Source organism: Leiobunum rupestre, chromosome 2 (assembly GCF_980474605.1).
Source record: "Leiobunum rupestre chromosome 2, qqLeiRupe1.1.hap1, whole genome shotgun sequence".
Taxonomy (NCBI): Eukaryota; Metazoa; Arthropoda; class Arachnida; order Opiliones; family Sclerosomatidae; genus Leiobunum; species Leiobunum rupestre.
Genome location: NC_143385.1, coordinates 72,986,767 through 73,009,081, shown reverse-complemented (window position 1 = coordinate 73,009,081; position 22,315 = coordinate 72,986,767). Strand labels below are relative to the sequence as shown.

The 22,315-nt window shown below is 31.9% G+C and overlaps 1 protein-coding gene across 14 annotated transcripts in view; it reads right to left on the bottom strand.

Annotated features, from left to right (window-relative positions):
- Positions 1 to 22,315, bottom strand: part of LOC149958979 (CUGBP Elav-like family member 1) — a 570,682-nt gene that overhangs the window by 65,516 nt on the left and 482,851 nt on the right. For all 14 annotated transcript variants that reach the window (XM_090166351.1, XM_090166352.1, XM_090166353.1 and 11 more), the window contains 2 exons: positions 18,541 to 18,666; positions 16,516 to 16,595 (listed from right to left, as the gene is read on the bottom strand). In XM_090166351.1, the coding sequence (XP_090022477.1) occupies positions 16,516 to 16,595; positions 18,541 to 18,666 (206 nt within the window). The remainder of the gene's footprint in view (positions 1 to 16,515; positions 16,596 to 18,540; positions 18,667 to 22,315) is intronic.

Sequence of the window (22,315 nt, the reverse complement as noted above, 5' to 3'; positions counted from 1 at the left end):
TGATATTTTCTTGATATTTCCAACCCCACTGATATTTTCTTGATATTTCCAACCCCACTGATATTTTCTTGATATTTCCAACCCCACTGATATTTTCTTGATATTTCCAACCCCACTGATATTTTATATACGTTTCCAACCCCACTGATATTTTATATACGTTTCCACCCCACTGATATTTTATATACGTTTCAACCCCACTGATATTTTATATACGTTTCCACCCCACTGATATTTTATATACGTTTCCACCCCACTGATATTTTATATACGTTTCCACCCCACTGATATTTTATATAAGTTCCCACCCCACTGATATTTTATATAAGTTCCCACCCCACTGATATTTTAATGATATTTCCACCCTACTGATATTTTAATGATATTTCCACCCCACTGATATTTTTCTGATATTTCCACCCCACTGATATTTTTCTGATATTTCCACCCCACTAATATTTTTCTGATATTTCCACCCCACTGATATTTTCTTGATATTTCCAACCCCACTGATATTTTCTTGATATTTCCAACCCCACTGATATTTTCTTGATATTTCCAACCCCACTGATATTTTCTTGATATTTCCAACCCCACTGATATTTTCTTGATATTTCCAACCCCACTGATATTTTATATACGTTTCCAACCCCACTGATATTTTATATACGTTTCCACCCCACTGATATTTTATATACGTTTCCACCCCACTGATATTTTATATACGTTTCCACCCCACTGATATTTTATATACGTTTCCACCCCACTGATATTTTATATACGTTTCCACCCCACTGATATTTTATATAAGTTCCCACCCCACTGATATTTTATATAAGTTCCCACCCCACTGATATTTTATATATGTTCCCCCCCCACTGATATTTTATATATGCCCCCCCCCACTGATATGTTCCTGATATTTCACCAAATATCACCCCTGCTATTTTATTAATAAAAAAGTGAATTTCCCTGACTTTTCTGCCCAGGTCTGTATGAATCCTGTACAACTCGCCTAATCGCGAATGCCAAATATGAATTGGACCAGTATCGGCGGAGAATAGCTTGCGCGTGGAAGGATGATGGAGGGGGAGGGGGGTGACAATAGGTGGGCGGAATGGATTGGGGGGGGGGGAGAGTAAAGGTGGAAGGGGGGGGGGCGTCGGACTAAAAGCGATAAGAGACAAAGGATTTTCTCCGTCGAAGAACACTAGGTGGCGTGGCTAAAAGGGGGAAACCCGACTAACAGGCAAAGAAGCAACTGTGGGAGGCAAGAGGGGAGGGAGACCCCCATCGCGGCGTTTCAAGACGAAAAGATATTGAAGCCTTTCCAGAAATCGCTGGTCGGGAAAATTACTTTTTAACCATGCTCAAAATTCGGGACGAGTTCGTACTAAGCGACTATGGCCACATTTTGTGGCTGGAAAGCAGATCTCGCTGGGATAGTGCGCAGTGTGATAGTTTTTTAAAAACACAAGCTAGGCGAAATAAACACTAAAATTGAAGTTAAAGGGTCTCGATCAAACCAAATTTAAAGGGTCTCGATCAAACCAAATTTAAAGGGTCTCGATCAAACCAAATTTAAAGGGTCTCGATCAAACCAAATTTAAAGGGTCTCGATCAAACCAAATTTAAAGGGTCTCGATCAAACCAAATTTAAAGGGTCTCGATCAAACCAAATTTAAAGGGTCTCGATCAAACCAAATTTAAAGGGTCTCGATCAAACCAAATTTAAAGGGTCTCGATCAAACCGAATTTAAAGGGTCTCGATCAAACCGAATTTAAAGGGTCTCGATCAAACCGAATTTAAAGGGTCTCGATCAAACCGAATTTAAAGGGTCTCGATCAAACCGAATTTAAAGGGTCTCGATCAAACCGAATTTAAAGGGTCTCGATCAAACCGAATTTAAAGGGTCTCGATCAAACCGAATTTAAAGGGTCTCGATCAAACCGAATTTAAAGGGTCTCGATCAAACCGAATTTAAAGGGTCTCGATCAAACCGAATTTAAAGGGTCTCGATCAAACCGAATTTAAAGGGTCTCGATCAAACCGAATTTAAAGGGTCTCGATCAAACCGAATTTAAAGGGTCTCGATCAAACCGAATTTAAAGGGTCTCGATCAAACCGAATTTAAAGGGTCTCGATCAAACCGAATTTAAAGGGTCTCGATCAAACCGAATTTAAAGGGTCTCGATCAAACCGAATTTAAAGGGTCTCGATCAAACCAAATTTAAAGGGTCTCGATCAAACCAAATTTAAAGGGTCTCGATCAAACCAAATTTAAAGGGTCTCGATCAAACCAAATTTAAAGGGTCTCGATCAAACCAAATTTAAAGGGTCTCGATCAAACCAAATTTAAAGGGTCTCGATCAAACCAAATTTAAAGGGTCTCGATCAAACCAAATTTAAAGGGTCTCGATCAAACCGAATTTAAAGGGTCTCGATCAAACCGAATTTAAAGGGTCTCGATCAAACCGAATTTAAAGGGTCTCGATCAAACCGAATTTAAAGGGTCTCGATCAAACCGAATTTAAAGGGTCTCGATCAAACCGAATTTAAAGGGTCTCGATCAAACCGAATTTAAAGGGTCTCGATCAAACCGAATTTAAAGGGTCTCGATCAAACCGAATTTAAAGGGTCTCGATCAAACCGAATTTAAAGGGTCTCGATCAAACCGAATTTAAAGGGTCTCGATCAAACCGAATTTAAAGGGTCTCGATCAAACCGAATTTAAAGGGTCTCGATCAAACCGAATTTAAAGGGTCTCGATCAAACCGAATTTAAAGGGTCTCGATCAAACCGAATTTAAAGGGCCTCGATAAAACCAGATTTAAAGGGCCTCGATCAAACCAGATTTAAATGGCCTCGATCAAACCAGATTTAAATGGCCTCGATCAAACCAGATTTAAATGGCCTCGATCAAACCAGATTTAAATGGCCTCGATCAAACCAGATTTAAATGGCCTCGATCAAACCAGATTTAAATGGCCTCGATCAAACCAGATTTAAAAGGCCTCGATAAAACCAGATTTAAAGGGCCTCGATAAAACCAGATTTAAAGGGCCTCGATCAAACCAGATTTAGAATGGCAATAAAAAAAATTACAAAGGTTTAAAATTTAAACATGGACGCTGTATCCCATGATTTAAACGTCATTTTAAAAAAGCAGTGTTAATATATTAAATTCAAAGTTATGAATTTATTAGTAATTTTTTATAAAAGCATTACGTAGTATACGTCATTTTAAAAAAGCAGTGTTAATATATTAAATTCAAAGTTATGAATTTATTAGTAATTTTTTATAAAAGCATTACGTAGTATTATTTTTTTAAATTTATTTAATTTTTACTCGAATTTAATTTATTTAAATACGTTATTATTGACAAAAGGCATGAGCTTCTACATCAGATTCTGACACAATTTTCTAGATGACAAAATATTATCTTCTCGACCCTTTAATATCGGTTTCACGGCAATGCGAACGTAAATTAACCAAAATAGACCTGATAGAACTAGCTATTTCAATATCGTCCACAGACCTCCTGTATAACCTCAAAATAAAAACTTGGCTTTCCCATTTAAGAAGAACATTTTCTGTGGCTTCAAACGTCATAAGACTAACTAGGAGAAAAAGACTTGGAACGCGGGGAGGTGAAGATGTGTAAAAAGAACTAAGTTCTAACGAGTCATCGGCGGATACGGCTAACTGTCGAAGACACCGTTGCTCGGGAAATGGCTGACGATAAGAAACCGAAAACCGGAAGCGGAGAAGTCATTCCGCTAGGAATAGGAAGTAAAGGATAGGAAATTTCTTATAGCATTCACGAACACAGCGATTCCAAAAAAAATACGTTTAAGATTGAAAAAAAAACCGCAACGAATTTTTTTAAAAACCCCGGTTTCCAAGGCAACGAAAGTTGCGAAGAAAAATCTTCGCCAAGTATAAAATGAGACAATAGAAAAGTCGACGCTGATAAAGCAAATAAAAAAAGCCCAACCTAATACTAAGAACAAAGGGGGGGGGGGGGGTAGGGAATGAGTTAGAGTAGTGGCAACTGTTCGATTTGGGAGTAAATTGGTGTGGCTTAGAGGCAACCTTTTTGCCGCCAACTAGATAAGCTTTACTGCAAAAAAAGACAGTTAAATAAGAAGTCCACAGTCTTAATACGAGTTTGCACATTGGACTACGGCAAAGGAATTGCTCAAGTTTTGACCAAGGCTTACAGCTAATATTTATACCTATATTCCTTAAATATAATAAAATTTAATATTATAATAAATACTATTTATTTTTATAGAATTTTTAAAGAATGTTTCAGAATGAAGCTTTATCGACCAAATTATAATTTTTTATAGGGAAAATAGAAGTATATTTCTTAAAATAGAAGACTTTATAGGACCATTTTTTACAAAATTATAAGATTTTATGGGACTAAATATGCTATTTCATTTGCTAACTTAATGCATTTAAAAACCAAATCTTTATTAAGTGAAATAAATATTGTATTTCCACTTAAAAATACTAAAATAGTAACTATTTAAATATTTATCACAAAAATATACTGGTAGCTAACCACTGTTAACAATAACAAAAACTAGAATAACTTTGTATAGGAATTTATCTTATAACTAAATCTGGCAATTTAACTGACAATGTGAGTGGCGGTGGCGGGATTTGAAATGGGCAAAATAATTGAAAATATCAAAATTAAAGGATTTTATAAGATTTTTTGGGGATTTTGCTAAATATATAAGATGTTAGGCTATATGACATTTTTTTTAATGTAGGATTTTATAGGAATTATAGGACCACTAGGGGCCCTGGACTGATTAGTTGGTGCCTACATACAACAACAAAATAAATTTATTTCAATAATTTCTAGGTATAAACGTAAGGTAGCATTCGTTAATATTTTTTCAATATATAGTAATATTATGGATGTAATATTAACAAAATACGCTAAAAATAGCTCACAGTCTTGGCAATATCTCATTGACTAACTATCACCGAAACTGTGTTAAGCCCTGAAGAGATGTTGCGAACGGGCTGGACTATATCCCTTAGGCCCAATACAGACGACTGAGGTTTCAGCATGACGGTTCGCCACCACAATCTCGGACATCTTAGATACGAATTCCTGCGGCGATGGATTCAACCAAATGTAACATAACGGGAAGTTAGTGAAACGGATAACAATCTGTAGTTTAGCTCGCGTTTCGCGATCACGTGATTTCATGTTCATGGTAACCTCTTCAATAGACCAAGGATTATAAAAACCTCCTTATTGTATGTGTGAACCAAGGTCTGATTGAAATGATAAACAGAGCCATGCTTATGATTGATTATGTTACGGTTTATATTCAATGACCTACTAATTGGTTAGAATTTTTTTTGTATGTAATAATTCAAAGACGTTACGATGGAACTACACAGCCAGCGGTGGCGTAGGAACAGGGGGGGGTACAGGGGTACAATGTACCCTCCTGGAATTTGTGAAGGGCGCCAAATTGAGAAGGGGCGCCATATTGAGAAGGGGCGCCATATTGAGAAGGGGCGCCAAATTGAGAAGGGGCGCCAAATTGAGAAGGGGCGCCATATTGAGAAGGGGCGCCATATTGAGAAGGGGCGCCATATTGAGAAGGGGCGCCAAATTGAGAAGGGGCGCCATATTGAGAAGGGGCGCCATATTGAGAAGGGGCGCCATATTGAGAAGGGGCGCCATATTGAGAAGGGGCGCCATATTGAGAAGGGGCGCCATATTGAGAAGGGGCGCCATATTTAGCATCCAAGCTGTAACCCCCGAGTTCTTCGGTTTCCTCTTTCCATAAAAACTTGTAGAGGTAAACGGTAATAGTTAGTGAGCTGTTCTACTGTTGGCATGAAGGGCTTGCCACCACCCTCCTAGGGATTGTAACCCGGCCACCTGGATTAATGGCTTAAAAAGTAGCTTGAAGACTTAGGCTAATACCCAAGGCACCACCTTACGCCCAACTGATAATTATTAAATTTACAATATTCTTCAAATCTTAAAGGAAGTATTTCCTAAATAAAAAAATATCTGTTAACAAACGCTACGACTTGTATTAAACTAACTAGCGGCAGCCACCCTTAGTTTCTGTTAAATCTAGTAAACAAAATGCGAAATTCGTTAAACCACCATTAAAAAAACTAAATTTTTACTCCGTTTAAAAAACGACATCCAACCACAAAAACGCGAATCCCGATTTCAAAACGTTTAGCCTCAGCGTCGACAAGAGTGAAGATAAAAACAGAGTTCTTGGAACCCGAAAAAACATAGTTAAAAATAAAAGGGGAGGGATTTGAGAGAAAAAAGCAATACATTCGAAAAGTAAGAGAGGAGTATTACGGGATAGAGCAACATCTGGAAAATGGTCCGAGCAATCAAGCTTTTCTAATTCCAACTCGGGGGTAGATTTCGACTTAGAGGCCAAGATGAGGAGGTAACAATTCCTTGGAAATCGACTGACCATACTTAACTGATAATAGAGCGCGAATACCGTTAAAAAAGAACACCCCATCCGTTACTAAAATGTATATAGACGTTCTACAGAATCGTACTGGATAAACTGTAAAAACGTTAACAAACTTTCTACAGAATCTATTGGAATACGGGTTTTTTTTCCTAAAGACAGAAAATTCTGTAGGTTTCCCGATAGAAAAAAAGAATTACTTCCTAAGATGTAGAATTATATTCGTTTTTAAAATAAATTTTTGTAAGAAAATGTAAGACAATTTTTTTGAAAAATACGAAAGCGAGCAGACGCCATTTCCAAAAATATGTTTCGAGCGCCATCTTCTTTCATAACTGACAACTAGAAGTATGGCGAAATAGCAGACGACTTTGGGATTTAAGTCAGAGTTCCACGATATTTTCAAAATTTCTAACTTGGTCCTGTTTCCCTTACCATTAATGTAAAAAATTAAATATATTTCACTTAACATTTTACTTTTGACATAATTTAATTAATTCAATTGCTTAAATTTCAATATTAGAAATGACCTATACGTTTCTATAGCTATGGATAAATGACTTAAATTTCAATAGAAATATAAAATATTCTGTAGAATTTTTAGAGAACATATCTAAAGCACTCTGTAGTATTATTATAGAACTTATTTAGAGTTTTCTGTAGAATTTCCATAGAACTCATCTAGAGCATTCTGTAGAATTTCCATAGAACTCATCTAGAGCATTCTGTAGAACATCTTTCAAACTTACATAGACCATTCTGTAGAACATCTTTCAAACTTATATAGAGCATTCTGTAGAACATCTTTCAAACTCATCTGGAGTATTCCATAGAAATTCTATGTAAATGATCTATATTATACTGTAGTATTTCTATAGAAATAAACTATTTGTTAAATTTTTATAGAAATAAGCTACATTTTATTATAGAATTTTTATAGAAATAAGCTACATTTAATAATAGAATTTCTATAAAAATAAGCTACATTTAATTATAAAAAAACCTACATTTAATTATAGAATTTCTATAAAAATAACCTACATGTAGTTATAGAACTTCTATAGAATTAAACCTACATTTATCTATAGAATTTCTATAAAAAAACCTACATTTCATTATAGAATTTATATAGAAATAACCCACATTTAATTAAAATTTCTATAGAAATAACCCACATTTAATTAAAATCTCTATAGAAATAACCTACATTTATCTACAGAATTTCTCGTAAGGGTACGTAAGCCTGACAACACCTCGGAAGAACTGAAAAAGAGGAAGGAGTAGGAAAGAACAAAGCAACGAGCTTCAACTCGGAGTCAACGCGGCGGGGGTGGCCGTTACGGTGGCCGAGCAAGGAGTTTACTGACCGGAAGTGCTACTGGTCACTATTTCCGTTAAGAGGGAGGCTGAAGCGTGAGGAGGAAAGGTAGCGGCGGAAGGACACACCGAAAAAAAAGGGGGGGGGGGGCTTCGTAAACAAGTGCCTCTCACGAACACACACACTCCAGTCCCGCGCGCAGTCGATCAATAAATAGGAATCAAGGATTTACCCTACACGCTCGAGTACGCCCTAGACCGGAACCCGTTGGACGCCTATTCCCCCCTCTCTCCCGACTCGTCTAAAGTGGCGACAGTAACCCCACCCGGCGGAGAGGGGAGAAAACACGATCCAAAAAGGTCGAAAGGAGAATTATGTAAAAACGTCCCAAATCAACAGAAAACAAACATTTAACAGGGCTAACACGTGGATTTGTTACACCATAATCGACTATATTTCGCGGGTTAATTTAGTCTCTTTCATCTGACATTGGCAGACTGAGAACGTCAGAATCGACCAACTTACTACGCCTGGTAATAATATACGTAACATAATCACACACATAATCCCTTAGGCACTATTCTGAAGATTGAAGTTTCAGCATGACGGTATGCCAGCATATCAACTTCGACCCAGTACCGGGGGGGGGGGGGGGGGCTAAGTAAGGAAAGCGTAAAAACGCAAAACTAGCGTGTCTCGAAGCTGAACAATAGACTAGTTTCAGTTCGTACCTTTGGCTATGGCCGCCATTTTGTTAAATAATGAAGCAACAAGCCTGATATGTTATTTTCTTACACCGAATCAGTGAAAAATCCATTGATTTCATCAGTGGTGGGGGCCCATAGGCCTGTGCCTAGTAGGCCTTCATCCGGTACTGCCTCAGCCATCTTAACACAAGACTGCGGCAATGGATTCAGCAATGTGTAACAATCATTCGTAAGTATGCCACAAAGCTATACGCGTTGGACAATATCCCTTAAGGCCCATTTTCATGCTCGCTGGTAGCGGATAAAAATCGTCAAAATTCGCTTCCGCCACTCGCAAGCGTGAAATTAAAGCTAAAATATCTGTTTGAAACAGATCGACGCGGAAAGTGAAAAAGTGTATAGCGGAAGCGGATTTTGTCGATTTTTACCCGCTACCAGCGAGCATGAAAATGGGGCTTTAGGCCCAATTCAGAAGGATGAGGTTTCAACATGACGATACGCCAGCACATCAATCGCGGGCATCTTAGATACACAGAGTTACTGCGGCGATGGATACAACCATGTGTAACATAATCACTCATAAGTATGCGATAAAATTATTTTCTTTAATGAAACCTTGTTTATGACAAATTACGTCACTTCCAACTCCATGACGAAAAACGCGTCATCAGCTTTACAGATGGGAAACGGAAGTTAGTGATACGGATTTTGAAAAGGCCAGAATTCTAACTTTAACAAATTATATTTTATCTCGCTACCCGATATCGCGACGCTTCGTTTCCATGGTTTCATTGAAATTTTTTCATTGCAAATTTTATACACAGGAATACTAACGAGTGATATTTTTAATTTTGGTAATACCCTAAGAATATTTTTATGGACTTTTTAAACAAATCTGAAGAATGTATTAGGTTAATGAGAACGTACAAGTTAATCAATTTGCCATTATACAATACCGTACAAATATTTTCTATGGACTTCGTATAATAGTCATAAGGACTAAGGTTTCCTATAGATTTCTCTAAAACAGGGTACCAAAATTTCCAATATAGGAACTCGGCAGCATGACGTCACGCCGTACCCTTGGCAATGGCCGCCATTTTGGTATTCTATTGGAAATAGCCTGGATGAAGTAATATCTACGTCATGCTGCCAAGTCCATATTTCCATTGTCAAAATTGAAATCGGCCGGTGTATAGTGGTTTTTTATTTATTTCAAGGTCATGAGCGCTATTTCAAGGTCAAAATCCCATTTACCCAAGACCACCAATTTGGAAATATAAGTTCTATAAATATTTGTACACAAAAATTAATTCTTATAATAAAAACTTTAGAGGTCAACTATTTCACCAGCGGGGGTCGGTAGCGTTTACCAGTGGTCAAAGTAGTCCTAGTATCTCTAAAAAGGGACGTTCAGCGAATTTTTACATAAATGAGAAACAAACCTAAATCAAAAATTAAGAGGTTAACTATTGCAATAGTGAGGTCGGTAGCGTTTGACCAGTGGTCAAAGAATACATAGCATCTCTAAAAATAAACGGTCAAAGAATTCTTCTACAAACGACAATCAAACCTAAATCAAAAATGAAGAGGTTAACTATTGCATTAGTGGACGTCTGTAGCGTTTGACCAGTGGTCAACGAAGACATATCGGCAAATGGCAAAACGAATAGGTATATATTTTATCTTCTCGGGGGTTGGTGAGTGAGAGGGGCCTCCCTTTCAATAACTAATGTCCGTGCCAGGATAATATCGAACAAGAGAGAGCCAACGAAAGAATCTCGACCACTTCCTCGATGGTCAGTCCACCGGCCACACTCTTTTTCCCAGGGCAAGTCAGGGATCGATTGAAGGGCAGCGAAGAGCCGGAGCGACGTCGGCCTTCTTGATATGACACTGACCACCCCCATCCTTAGCCCCCCCCCTACAGCCTCGGGGCCAGGCGGGTGGAAACCCCACATTTCCTCTCGAAGAGAGTTATTGGTTCCGATAAGACCATACGGCTTAGTTTTCTAATATGGCCCCCAGCGAAAGTGCAAAACGTTTCTATAGAAATTCTACAGAATAGTTCACTACATTCTATGGAAAAATTACCCAATTTTCTATAGAAATTTCTATAATTTTATATCCGTGAAAAAACCAAAAAAAGTATTATTTGAAATATTTAAGATATTCTATAGAAATAATACCTATTTGTTAAGGAATCTATAGACATTTAAGTTTTAAAAAATATTGAAATACATTCTTTTGAAATTCTATAGAGTTGGAATCGGGTTTCTATAGAAAATTAAGCCAAATTTCTATAGAATCTATTGGAATATCAACTAACTTATATAACACGAAAACGGGAATATCTGATTAAAAATATATTATTTTGAAATTAGAGCTGGAATCTAGTTACTATAGAAACAAACCAAATTTCTATAGAATCTATAGAAATATCAATAAAATTGAATATAAAAATTTCTGATTACAAATAATTTATCGGAATATTATAGAACTGTACTCCAAATTCTACATAAAATAGTATCAAATAATCTAAAGAATCTACAGACAATTAATTTCGGTAAAATTTCCGATTACAAATATATTCTGAAGAAATTCTATAGAAATCTAATCAGAACTATAAATAAAGTTAACCAAATTTGAATAGAATTAATAGAAATCAATAAAATCCCACACAAATGTATATAGAATTCGTAGACATTTCAGTCATCTTATAATCAATAAAAATTCCAAATATTCCGACAATAATATCTACAACGCAACCTATAAGTTACAGCAAACCTTAAGAATTCCCTACAGACTTCTAAAAGATCTCAAAGAAAGTCTATATAAGTTATATGCAGTAATATAAAACATATCGCATTGTCGTGTGTGGAAATACAGAAAAAGAGACCTGGGCTAAGAGTTTGACTTGTTGCCATAACAACCAATATCAAGGACAACGCGTTAATAATAAGAAGTCTGGCACGTGCGCCCTCCAGAAAAAGATATATTAGCCAAACCACGAAACCGCAAAACACCCCCCCCCTCCCCCGGAACGAATCAAGACGTCATTTCCGCTCTCTATTATGCAACGATTTACGGTCTTTCTAAAGCGACGGATTTCCCCATAACGGCTACCACTCCCATCTGGCGGTTAGAAATACCAACAAAACCACGAAAAGGCAGGAATTCCATTCGATCGGAAATCGATTTTCGGGTTTTAAAACAAACAGCGTTTAAAGCTTTCGTCAATAAAGGACCTCGAAAACGACGAAATAGATAATTACTAGAGATACGGGCCAACGCAAACAAGAACTTATTTAGGTTTCATCGAGGACGTACGAATCTAAGTGTTTACGGAAGAAAAACACATTTCTAAAAAGCGAAGTCCGTTCTATAGATATAAACTTCTTAAATAAGTGTAACACCTTTTTTCTTTAAAATAATTTGGGTATTTCTTTCTTTAGAATAATTTGGGTATTATCTTTCTTTAGAATAATTTGGGTATTATCTTTCTTTAAAATAATTTGGTATTATCTTTCTTTAAAATAATTTGGGTACTTCTTTCTTTAAAATAATTTGGGTATTTCTTTTTTTAGAATAATTTGGGTATTATCTTTCTTTAAAATAATTTGGGTATTATCTTTCTTTAAAATAATTTGGGTATTATCTTTCTTTAAAATAATTTGGGTATTATCTTTATTTAAAATAATTTGGGTACTTCTTACTTTAAAATAATTTGGGTACTTCTTACTTTAAAATAATTTGGGTATTTCTTTCTTTAGAATAATTTGGGTATTATCTTTCTTTAAAATAATTTGGGTATTATCTTTCTTTAAAATAATTTGGGTATTATCTTTCTTTAAAATAATTTGGGAATTTCTTTCTTTAAAATAATTTGGGAATTTCTTTCTTTAAAATAATTTGGGAATTTCTTTCTTTAGAATAATTTGGGAATTTCTTTCTTTAGAATAATTTGGGAATTTCTTTCTTTAGAATAATTTGGGAATTTCTTTCTTTAGAATAATTTGGGAATTTCTTTCTTTAGAATAATTTGGGAATTTCTTTCTTTAGAATAATTTGGGAATTTCTTTCTTTAGAATAATTTGGGAATTTCTTTCTTTAGAATAATTTGGGAATTTCTTTCTTTAGAATAATTTGGGAATTTCTTTCTTTAGAATAATTTGGGAATTTCTTTCTTTAGAATAATTTGGGAATTTCTTTCTTTAGAATAATTTGGGAATTTCTTTCTTTAGAATAATTTGGGAATTTCTTTCTTTAGAATAATTTGGGAATTTCTTTCTTTAGAATAATTTGGGAATTTCTTTCTTTAGAATAATTTGGGTATTATCTTTCTTTAAAATAATTTGGGTATTATCTTTCTTTAAAATAATTTGGGTATTATCTTTCTTTAAAATAATTTGGGTATTATCTTTCTTTAAAATAATTTGGGTACTTCTTTCTTTAAAATAATTTGGGTATTATCTTTCTTTAAAATAATTTGGGTATTATCTTTCTTTAGAATAATTTGGGTATTATCTTTCTTTAGAATAATTTGGGTATTATCTTTCTTTAGAATAATTTGGAAATTTCTTTCTTTAGAATAATTTGGGAATTTCTTTCTTTAGAATAATTTGGGAATTTCTTTCTTTAGAATAATTTGGGAATTTCTTTCTTTAGAATAATTTGGGAATTTCTTTCTTTAGAATAATTTGGGAATTTCTTTCTTTAGAATAATTTGGGAATTTCTTTCTTTAGAATAATTTGGGAATTTCTTTCTTTAGAATAATTTGGGAATTTCTTTCTATAGAATAATTTGGGAATTTCTTTCTTTAGAATAATTTGGGAATTTCTTTCTTTAGAATAATTTGGGAATTTCTTTCTTTAGAATAATTTGGGAATTTCTTTCTTTAGAATAATTTGGGAATTTCTTTCTTTAGAATAATTTGGGAATTTCTTTCTTTAGAATAATTTGGGAATTTCTTTCTTTAGAATAATTTGGGAATTTCTTTCTTTAGAATAATTTGGGTATTATCTTTCTTTAAAATAATTTGGGTATTATCTTTCTTTAAAATAATTTGGGTATTATCTTTCTTTAAAATAATTTGGGTACTTCTTTCTTTAAAATATTTGGGTATTTCTTTCTTTAAAATAATTTGGGTATTATCTTTCTTTAAAATAATTTGGGTATTATCTTTCTTTAGAATAATTTGGGTATTATCTTTCTTTAGAATAATTTGGGAATTTCTTTCTTTAGAATAATTTGGGAATTTCTTTCTTTAGAATAATTTGGGAATTTCTTTCTTTAGAATAATTTGGGAATTTCTTTCTTTAGAATAATTTGGGAATTTCTTTCTTTAGAATAATTTGGGTATTTCTTTCTTTAGAATAATTTGGGTATTTCTTTCTTTAGAATAATTTGGGTATTTCTTTCTTTAGAATAATTTGGGAATTTCTTTCTTTAGAATAATTTGGGAATTTCTTTCTTTAGAATAATTTGGGAATTTCTTTCTTTAGAATAATTTGGGAATTTCTTTCTTTAGAATAATTTGGGAATTTCTTTCTTTCGAATAATTTGGGAATTTCTTTAGAATAATTTGGGAATTTCTTTAGAATAATTTGGGAATTTCTTTAGAATAATTTGGGTATTTCTTTCTTTAGAATAATTTGGGTATTTCTTTCTTTAAAATAATTTGGGTATTTCTTTCTTTAAAATAATTTGGGAATTTCTTTAAAATAATTTGGGAATTTCTTTCTTTAAAATAATTTGGGAATTTCTTTCTTTAAAATAATTTGGGAATTTCTTTCTTTAAAATAATTTGGGAATTTCTTTCTTTAAAATAATTTGGGAATTTCTTTCTTTAAAATAATTTGGGAATTTCTTTCTTTAAAATAATTTGGGAATTTCTTTCTTTAGAATAATTTGGGAATTTCTTTCTTTAGAATAATTTGGGAATTTCTTTCTTTAGAATAATTTGGGAATTTCTTTCTTTAGAATAATTTGGGAATTTTTTTCTTTAGAATAATTTGGGAATTTCTTTCTTTAGAATAATTTGGGAATTTCTTTCTTTAGAATAATTTGGGAATTTCTTTCTTTAAAATAATTTGGGAATTTCTTTCTTTAAAATAATTTGGGAATTTCTTTCTTTAAAATAATTTGGGAATTTCTTTCTTTAAAATAATTTGGGAATTTCTTTCTTTAGAATAATTTGGGAATTTCTTTCTTTAGAATAATTTGGGAATTTCTTTCTTTAGAATAATTTGGGAATTTCTTTCTTTAGAATAATTTGGGAATTTCTTTCTTTAGAATAATTTGGGAATTTCTTTCTTTAGAATAATTTGGGAATTTCTTTCTTTAGAATAATTTGGGAATTTCTTTCTTTAGAATAATTTGGGAATTTCTTTCTTTAGAATAATTTGGGAATTTCTTTCTTTAGAATAATTTGGGAATTTCTTTCTTTAGAATAATTTGGGAATTTCTTTCTTTAAAATAATTTGGGAATTTCTTTCTTTAAAATAATTTGGGAATTTCTTTCTTTAGAATAATTTGGGAATTTCTTTCTTTAGAATAATTTGGGTATTTCTTTCTTTAGAATAATTTGGGAATTTCTTTCTTTAGAATAATTTGGGTATTTCTTTCTTTAAAATAATTTGGGAATTTCTTTCTTTAAAATAATTTGGGAATTTCTTTCTTTAGAATAATTTGGGAATTTCTTTCTTTAGAATAATTTGGGAATTTCTTTCTTTAGAATAATTTGGGAATTTCTTTAGAATAATTTGGGAATTTCTTTAGAATAATTTGGGAATTTCTTTAGAATAATTTGGGAATTTCTTTAGAATAATTTGGGAATTTCTTTAGAATAATTTGGGAATTTCTTTAGAATAATTTGGGAATTTCTTTAGAATAATTTGGGAATTTCTTTCTTTAAAATAATTTGGGAATTTCTTTCTTTAAAATAATTTGGGAATTTCTTTCTTTAAAATAATTTGGGAATTTCTTTCTTTAAAATAATTTGGGAATTTCTTTCTTTAGAATAATTTGGGAATTTCTTTCTTTAGAATAATTTGGGAATTTCTTTCTTTAGAATAATTTGGGAATTTCTTTCTTTAGAATAATTTGGGAATTTCTTTCTTTAGAATAATTTGGGAATTTCTTTCTTTAGAATAATTTGGGAATTTCTTTCTTTAGAATAATTTGGGAAATTCTTTAGAATAATTTGGGAAATTCTTTCTTTAGAATAATTTGGGAAATTCTTTCTTTAGAATAATTTGGGAATTTCTTTCTTTAAAATAATTTGGGAATTTCTTTCTTTAAAATAATTTGGGAATTTCTTTCTTTAAAATAATTTGGGAATTTCTTTCTTTAGAATAATTTGGGAATTTCTTTCTTTAGAATAATTTGGGTATTTCTTTCTTTAGAATAATTTGGGAATTTCTTTCTTTAAAATAATTTGGGAATTTCTTTCTTTAGAATAATTTGGGAATTTCTTTAGAATAATTTGGGAATTTCTTTCTTTAGAATAATTTGGGAATTTCTTTCTTTAGAATAATTTGGGAATTTCTTTCTTTAGAATAATTTGGGAATTTCTTTCTTTAAAATAATTTGGGAATTTCTTTCTTTAAAATAATTTGGGTATTTCTTTCTTTAGAATAATTTGGGAATTTATTTTTAGAACAATTTGGGAATTTATTTTTAGAACAATTTAAGTATTTCTGCTATCTGTAGAATAATTTATGTATTTCTATCTGTAGAATAATTTATGTATTTCTTCTATCTGTAGAATGACTTTTCTCTAAACAGGCTTCATAGAAATAATAGTAAACTGAATTCCCTAAAGAGGACCCAATGTTTTATCTTATGTCTTAGTGTCATTAATTTAGGCAAACGTTTCACGAAGAGGTATACGTTCTAAGTAAAGCCAAACTACGTACGTTCTCCGCAAAATTAAAGCCTACTAAGTTAGTGCAAATCGACACAACAATGAAAAGAACATGTATCGAGGGCTTACCTCCATGGTTTGAGAGTGATTCATCGCTTTGATAGCGTTGATGGCGCATTGCCGGGAAGCGTATGTCACAAACGCGCAACCTGCGCATGCGTCATCAAATTTCAGACGACGAATAGGACAACGAAACGAAGAGATAGAGAAAAAACAAAAAAGGACGATATTAGACGTGGAAATTCTCATCATTACACAAAATCAGAAGTTAATCGTAAGAGAATGGACACCTAGATGAGCACAGGGTTCGTACAAAATTTCCGGAATTAAATTCCCTGACATTTCCAGGTTTTCCCTGACCAAATTGCCAAATCTTGGTAGAACAAATGAATGGTTTGAGGTACAATCTTGAAAATATTATGTACATTTTTCAAAATTTATTTGCTCGATTTTTTTGGGGGTAATTTTAAAACTCCCTTACTTTTTTTGGATTATTTTAAAATTCCATGAATTTTCCCTGACTTTTTGGAAAATTTTAAAATTCCCTGACCTTCTACAAACATTTTCCAGATTTTTCAGGTCGTGTACGAACCCTGGAGCACCGCTCTCGAAAGACTATATTTACACAATAAATATTACAAAAAAAAACATTTTGAAAAACACCACACTTTAAAAAGTCCAATATACAAAGGACCTTAGTAGAAAACAAATATTAATTTTAAATAAAGCCAATAATTATTTTGAAATAATACAAACGACATAATTAAATACCTAAAGTGTTCATTAAATATTTGAAGAGTTGGAACCAATGAAGGACGAACATAAAACAAAAAGATCATAACGACCGTCAAATATTGGATAGCGTTGCATGAAGAGTATTATATCACTACGCTTGAAAAACACTTTAAAATAAATTAACTCAACCAACTTTTTCTTTAATACTGGTTTATTAAAGATTATCCCAAAAAGTAACTTATTAAAAGATTATCCCAAAAAGTAACTTATTAAAAGATTATCCCAAAAAGTAACTTTATAAAGATTATCCCAAAAATAAACTTATTAAAAGATTATCCCAAAAAGTAACTTATTAAAAGATTATCCCAAAAAGTAACTTATTAAAAGAGTATCCCAAAAAGTAACTTATTAAAAGAGTATCCCAAAAAGTAACTTATTAAAAGAGTATCCCAAAAAGTAACTTAGTAAAAGAGTATCCCAAAAAGTAACTTAGTAAAAGAGTATCCCAAAAAGTAACTTAGTAAAAGAGTATCCCAAAAAGTAACTTAGTAAAAGAGTATCCCAAAAAGTAACTTAGTAAAAGAGTATCCCAAAAAGTAACTTATTAAAAGATTATCCGAAAAAGTAACTTAGTAAAAAATTATCCCAACAAGTAACTCAGTGAGAGATTATCCGAAAAATAATTTGTTAAATATTATCCCAAAGAGAATATTAGTAAAATATTATCCCAAAGATAATTTTAGTAAAATATTATCCCAAAGATAATTTTAGTAAAATATTATCCCAAAGAAAATTTTAGTAAAATATTATCCCAAAAAGTAACTTAGTAAAAGAGTATCCCAAAAAGTAACTTAGTAAAAGAGTATCCCAAAAAGTAACTTAGTAAAAGAGTATCCCAAAAAGTAACTTAGTAAAAGAGTATCCCAAAAAGTAACTTATTAAAAGATTATCCGAAAAAGTAACTTAGTAAAAAATTATCCCAACAAGTAACTCAGTGAGAGATTATCCGAAAAATAATTTGTTAAATATTATCCCAAAGAGAATATTAGTAAAATATTATCCCAAAGATAATTTTAGTAAAATATTATCCCAAAGAAAATTTTAGTAAAATATTATCCCAAAAAGTAACTTAGTAAAAGATTATCCCAAAAAGTAACTTAGTAAAAGATCATCCCAAAAAGTATTTTAGTAAAAGATTATTCTTAAAAATAGCTTGGCATACTATAAACCAAAAAACTGATAGCCTACGATTTTATTAAAACTACGACATTTCGGAGAGCGATCTTAGGTGAAGAGAAATGAGAACTTTCAGGGACTTGGTGTTGGGAAAAGATGCCTACAATGATGAGACGCACTGACCTTTGGACTGTCCGTTAGCATCCCGGAGAACGGTGCATTCCTCTATCGTTCCGAACGGGGCGAACATCAGACGGACTTCGTTCTCGTTGCATTTCTTCGATAACATTCCAATAAACAATTTACGTTCTGCAAAGGAAAACAGAAAATAACAGATAAATAATTTATCGAAAAATCACGCTAATTAAATTTCCATATCAGATATTTATTACGTGGATATTTAAAAGGTGAATATTGTTAATATACTAAGTATATATTTAAATGATGAATATTATAAATAATTATTAATTAGATATTTAAATGGTGAATATTATAAATAATCATTAAGTATATATTTAAATGGTGAATATTATAAATAATCACTAAGTATATATTTAAATGGTGAATATTATAAATAATTATTAATTAGATATTTAAATGGTGAATATTATAAATAATCATTAAGTATATATTTAAATGGTGAATATTATAAATAATCATTAAGTATATATTTAAATGGTGAATATTATAAATAATCATTAAGTATATATTTAAATGGTGAATATTATAAATAATCATTAAGTATATATTTAAATGGCGAATATTATAAATAATCATTAAGTATATATTTAAATGGCGAATATTAGAAAAATAGTTATTAAGCAGATATTTAAAAGGTGAATATTATAAATAATTATTAAGTATATATTTAAATATTTAAGGAGTTCATACCTTCAGAGATAAGCTAATTAAATACTCCAAATAAATTAGCATAATAATAACGCCCCACTAGTCACGGCATTTGACTACTAAAATTAGTTAATCTAGTCAATTTGACCAGTGAAAAATTTACCTAATATTCATAAATAATGGCGAATATGGCGTATCCTAAATTCATCATTTATCAATCCCATTTTATTTTTAAAAAACGTATGATCGTCCGAAGTCACGTAACTCAAATGATAATAAACTCCTATTTTAATTCTGATGGGTAAAGCAAAATGTTGGCTGTCCACCTGTCCTAATTGTTTTTATACCCCCACTAGTCAGTGACTAGTAAAATAAATTAAGATAGGAGGCTTACTAGTCACGCTGACTACTTAAAAAAATATCCTTACGCCCAGCCCTGCTCGTGCCTAGGGAAAATTCAGCCGCGTATCGTTTCAAACTACTTATTTTATCCCTTAGTAGAAATAACTTAATTCCTGGTAATAACATTAACAGAAAAAATAACATTTCACCATCGCGGGTAAAAACATTAAGAAGGCTGCCATTCTTGGAAATTAGTTTGGAAATTGGCCGCGAGGGTGAGCGATGTAACAGTTTCAGCAACCTCTCTCCAGCCAAAAAAAAGCCATAAAAAATTTCCTACTTCAAATGGATATCTCATTTTTATGCAAATGTTTTTTTTTGTTGCTTCGAGATGAGAGGAAAAAATACAATCCATCCAGTAGTGTATCTTATCCCCCCCCCTAATTATTTGCAAGATTATACAAGGTGATAGAATTTGGCTGGCTCTCGTAATGCTAAAATTAGGCTTAGGAGGTTTCCAGTTTTTCCACTACAAATTAGCTTTATGTAAATGGGGAAAGTGCTAAAAAGAGAATACTAACTAGACATCGTTGCCTGAGAACAAAAATACCTTAACTTTCCGTAGAATAATAATAATCTAAAACCGACATAATAAAATTAACAATCCAAAAACGATAGAATAAAAAATAATTATCTAAAACCGACAGAATAAAATAATAATTATTTAAAACCGATAGAAAAAAGTAATCTAAAACCGATAGAACAAAATAGTCTAAAACCGATAGAACAAAATAATCTAAAACCGATAGAATAAAATAATCTAAAACCGATAGAACAAAATAATCTAAAACCGATAGAATAAAATAATCTAAAACCGATAGAACAAAATAATCTAAAACCGATAGAATAAAATAATCTAAAACCGATAGAATAAAATAATCTAAAACCGATAGAACAAAATAATCTAAAACCGATAGAACAAAATAATCTAAAACCGATAGAATAAAATAATCTAAAACCGATAGAACAAAATAATCTAAAACCGATAGAACAAAATAATCTAAAACCGATAGAATAAAATAATCTAAAACCGATAGAATAAAATAATCTAAAACCGATAGAACAAAATAATCTAAAACCGATAGAACAAAATAATCTAAAACCGATAGAATAAAATAATCTAAAACCGATAGAACAAAATAATCTAAAACCGATAGAATAAAATAATCTAAAACCGATAGAACAAAATAATCTAAAACCGATAGAACAAAATAATCTAAAACCGATAGAATAAAATTATCTAAAACCGATAGAACAAAATAATCTAAAACCGATAGAATAAAATAATCTAAAACCGATAGAACAAAATAATCTAAAACCGATAGAACAAAATAATCTAAAACCGATAGAATAAAATAATCTAAAACCGATAGAATAAAATAATCTAAAACCGATAGAACAAAATAATCTAAAACCGATAGAACAAAATAATCTAAAACCGATAGAATAAAATAATCTAAAACCGATAGAACAAAATAATCTAAAACCGATAGAATAAAATAATCTAAAACCGATAGAATAAAATAATCTAAAACCGATAGAACAAAATAATCTAAAACCGATAGAACAAAATAATCTAAAACCGATAGAATAAAATAATCTAAAACCGATAGAACAAAATAATCTAAAACCGATAGAATAAAATAATCTAAAACCGATAGAACAAAATAATCTAAAACCGATAGAACAAAATAATCTAAAACCGATAGAATAAAATAATCTAAAACCGATAGATGAATAAAATCATCTGAAACCGATAGATGAATAAAATAATCTGAAACCGATAGATGAATAAAATAATCTGAAACCGATAGAATAAAATAATCTTAAACCGATAGATGAATAAAATAATCTGAAACCGATAAAATAAAATAATCTAAAACCGATAGAATAAAATAATCTAAAACCGATAGAATAATTTCCTAACTTTCAGAGTTACTTTAAAATTTCCTGACTATAACCAACATTTCATGGCATTTAAGGGTTTTCCAGGTGGTACGGCAGTACCACAAAATTCTACATATATAATATTTAGAAAAATGCAATTGGCGGTGCGAAGTTGGCGAAAACCATCTTTACATTCGTAGATGGCGCCACACGTAAAGAAAAGACGACGAAGAGAGGTGATGGGGCGAAGGGAAAAAAGACAGTTAGGTACTCGAGACACGTATATTATAGTATTATATCTTTTTTTCTTTCTTACTCGCACTCACTTCAACGGTGACGTCTAGCGGAGAAAAAAGAAACTAAGTGTGAGATGAACAAAAAAAAACGGAGAATGAAGGTACTACCGAGAATGGCTTCGACGGTGTATGCGGCCAAATAATGCGCCATTCCTGCCCCCCCCCCTACCGAGGTCCGTTCGCATTCCGGACACATACTGGTCAAGATAGGACTAACAAGGAGACAACCCGAGGTATTTCTCCCCGATTTTATTCAAACTCGAGGGTTAAGTAGACCTTCATGTACCTTGAAAGCTTAAGGTTTCAATACACATTCGTTTTACCACGACAACCAAAAATGTTTTTCAGAACTTAAGTTTAAACCTTCTCTACGTAAACTAGCATTTTAGAATTTAACTTTGGCAAAAACAATTTGGTGAAATTGATAAAATTTCGGTAAAATCGTAGTTTACAATACATGCTATTTTACGTAGAGAAGGTTTACACTTGAGTTGTGAAAAACATTTTTGGTTGCCATGGCAAAA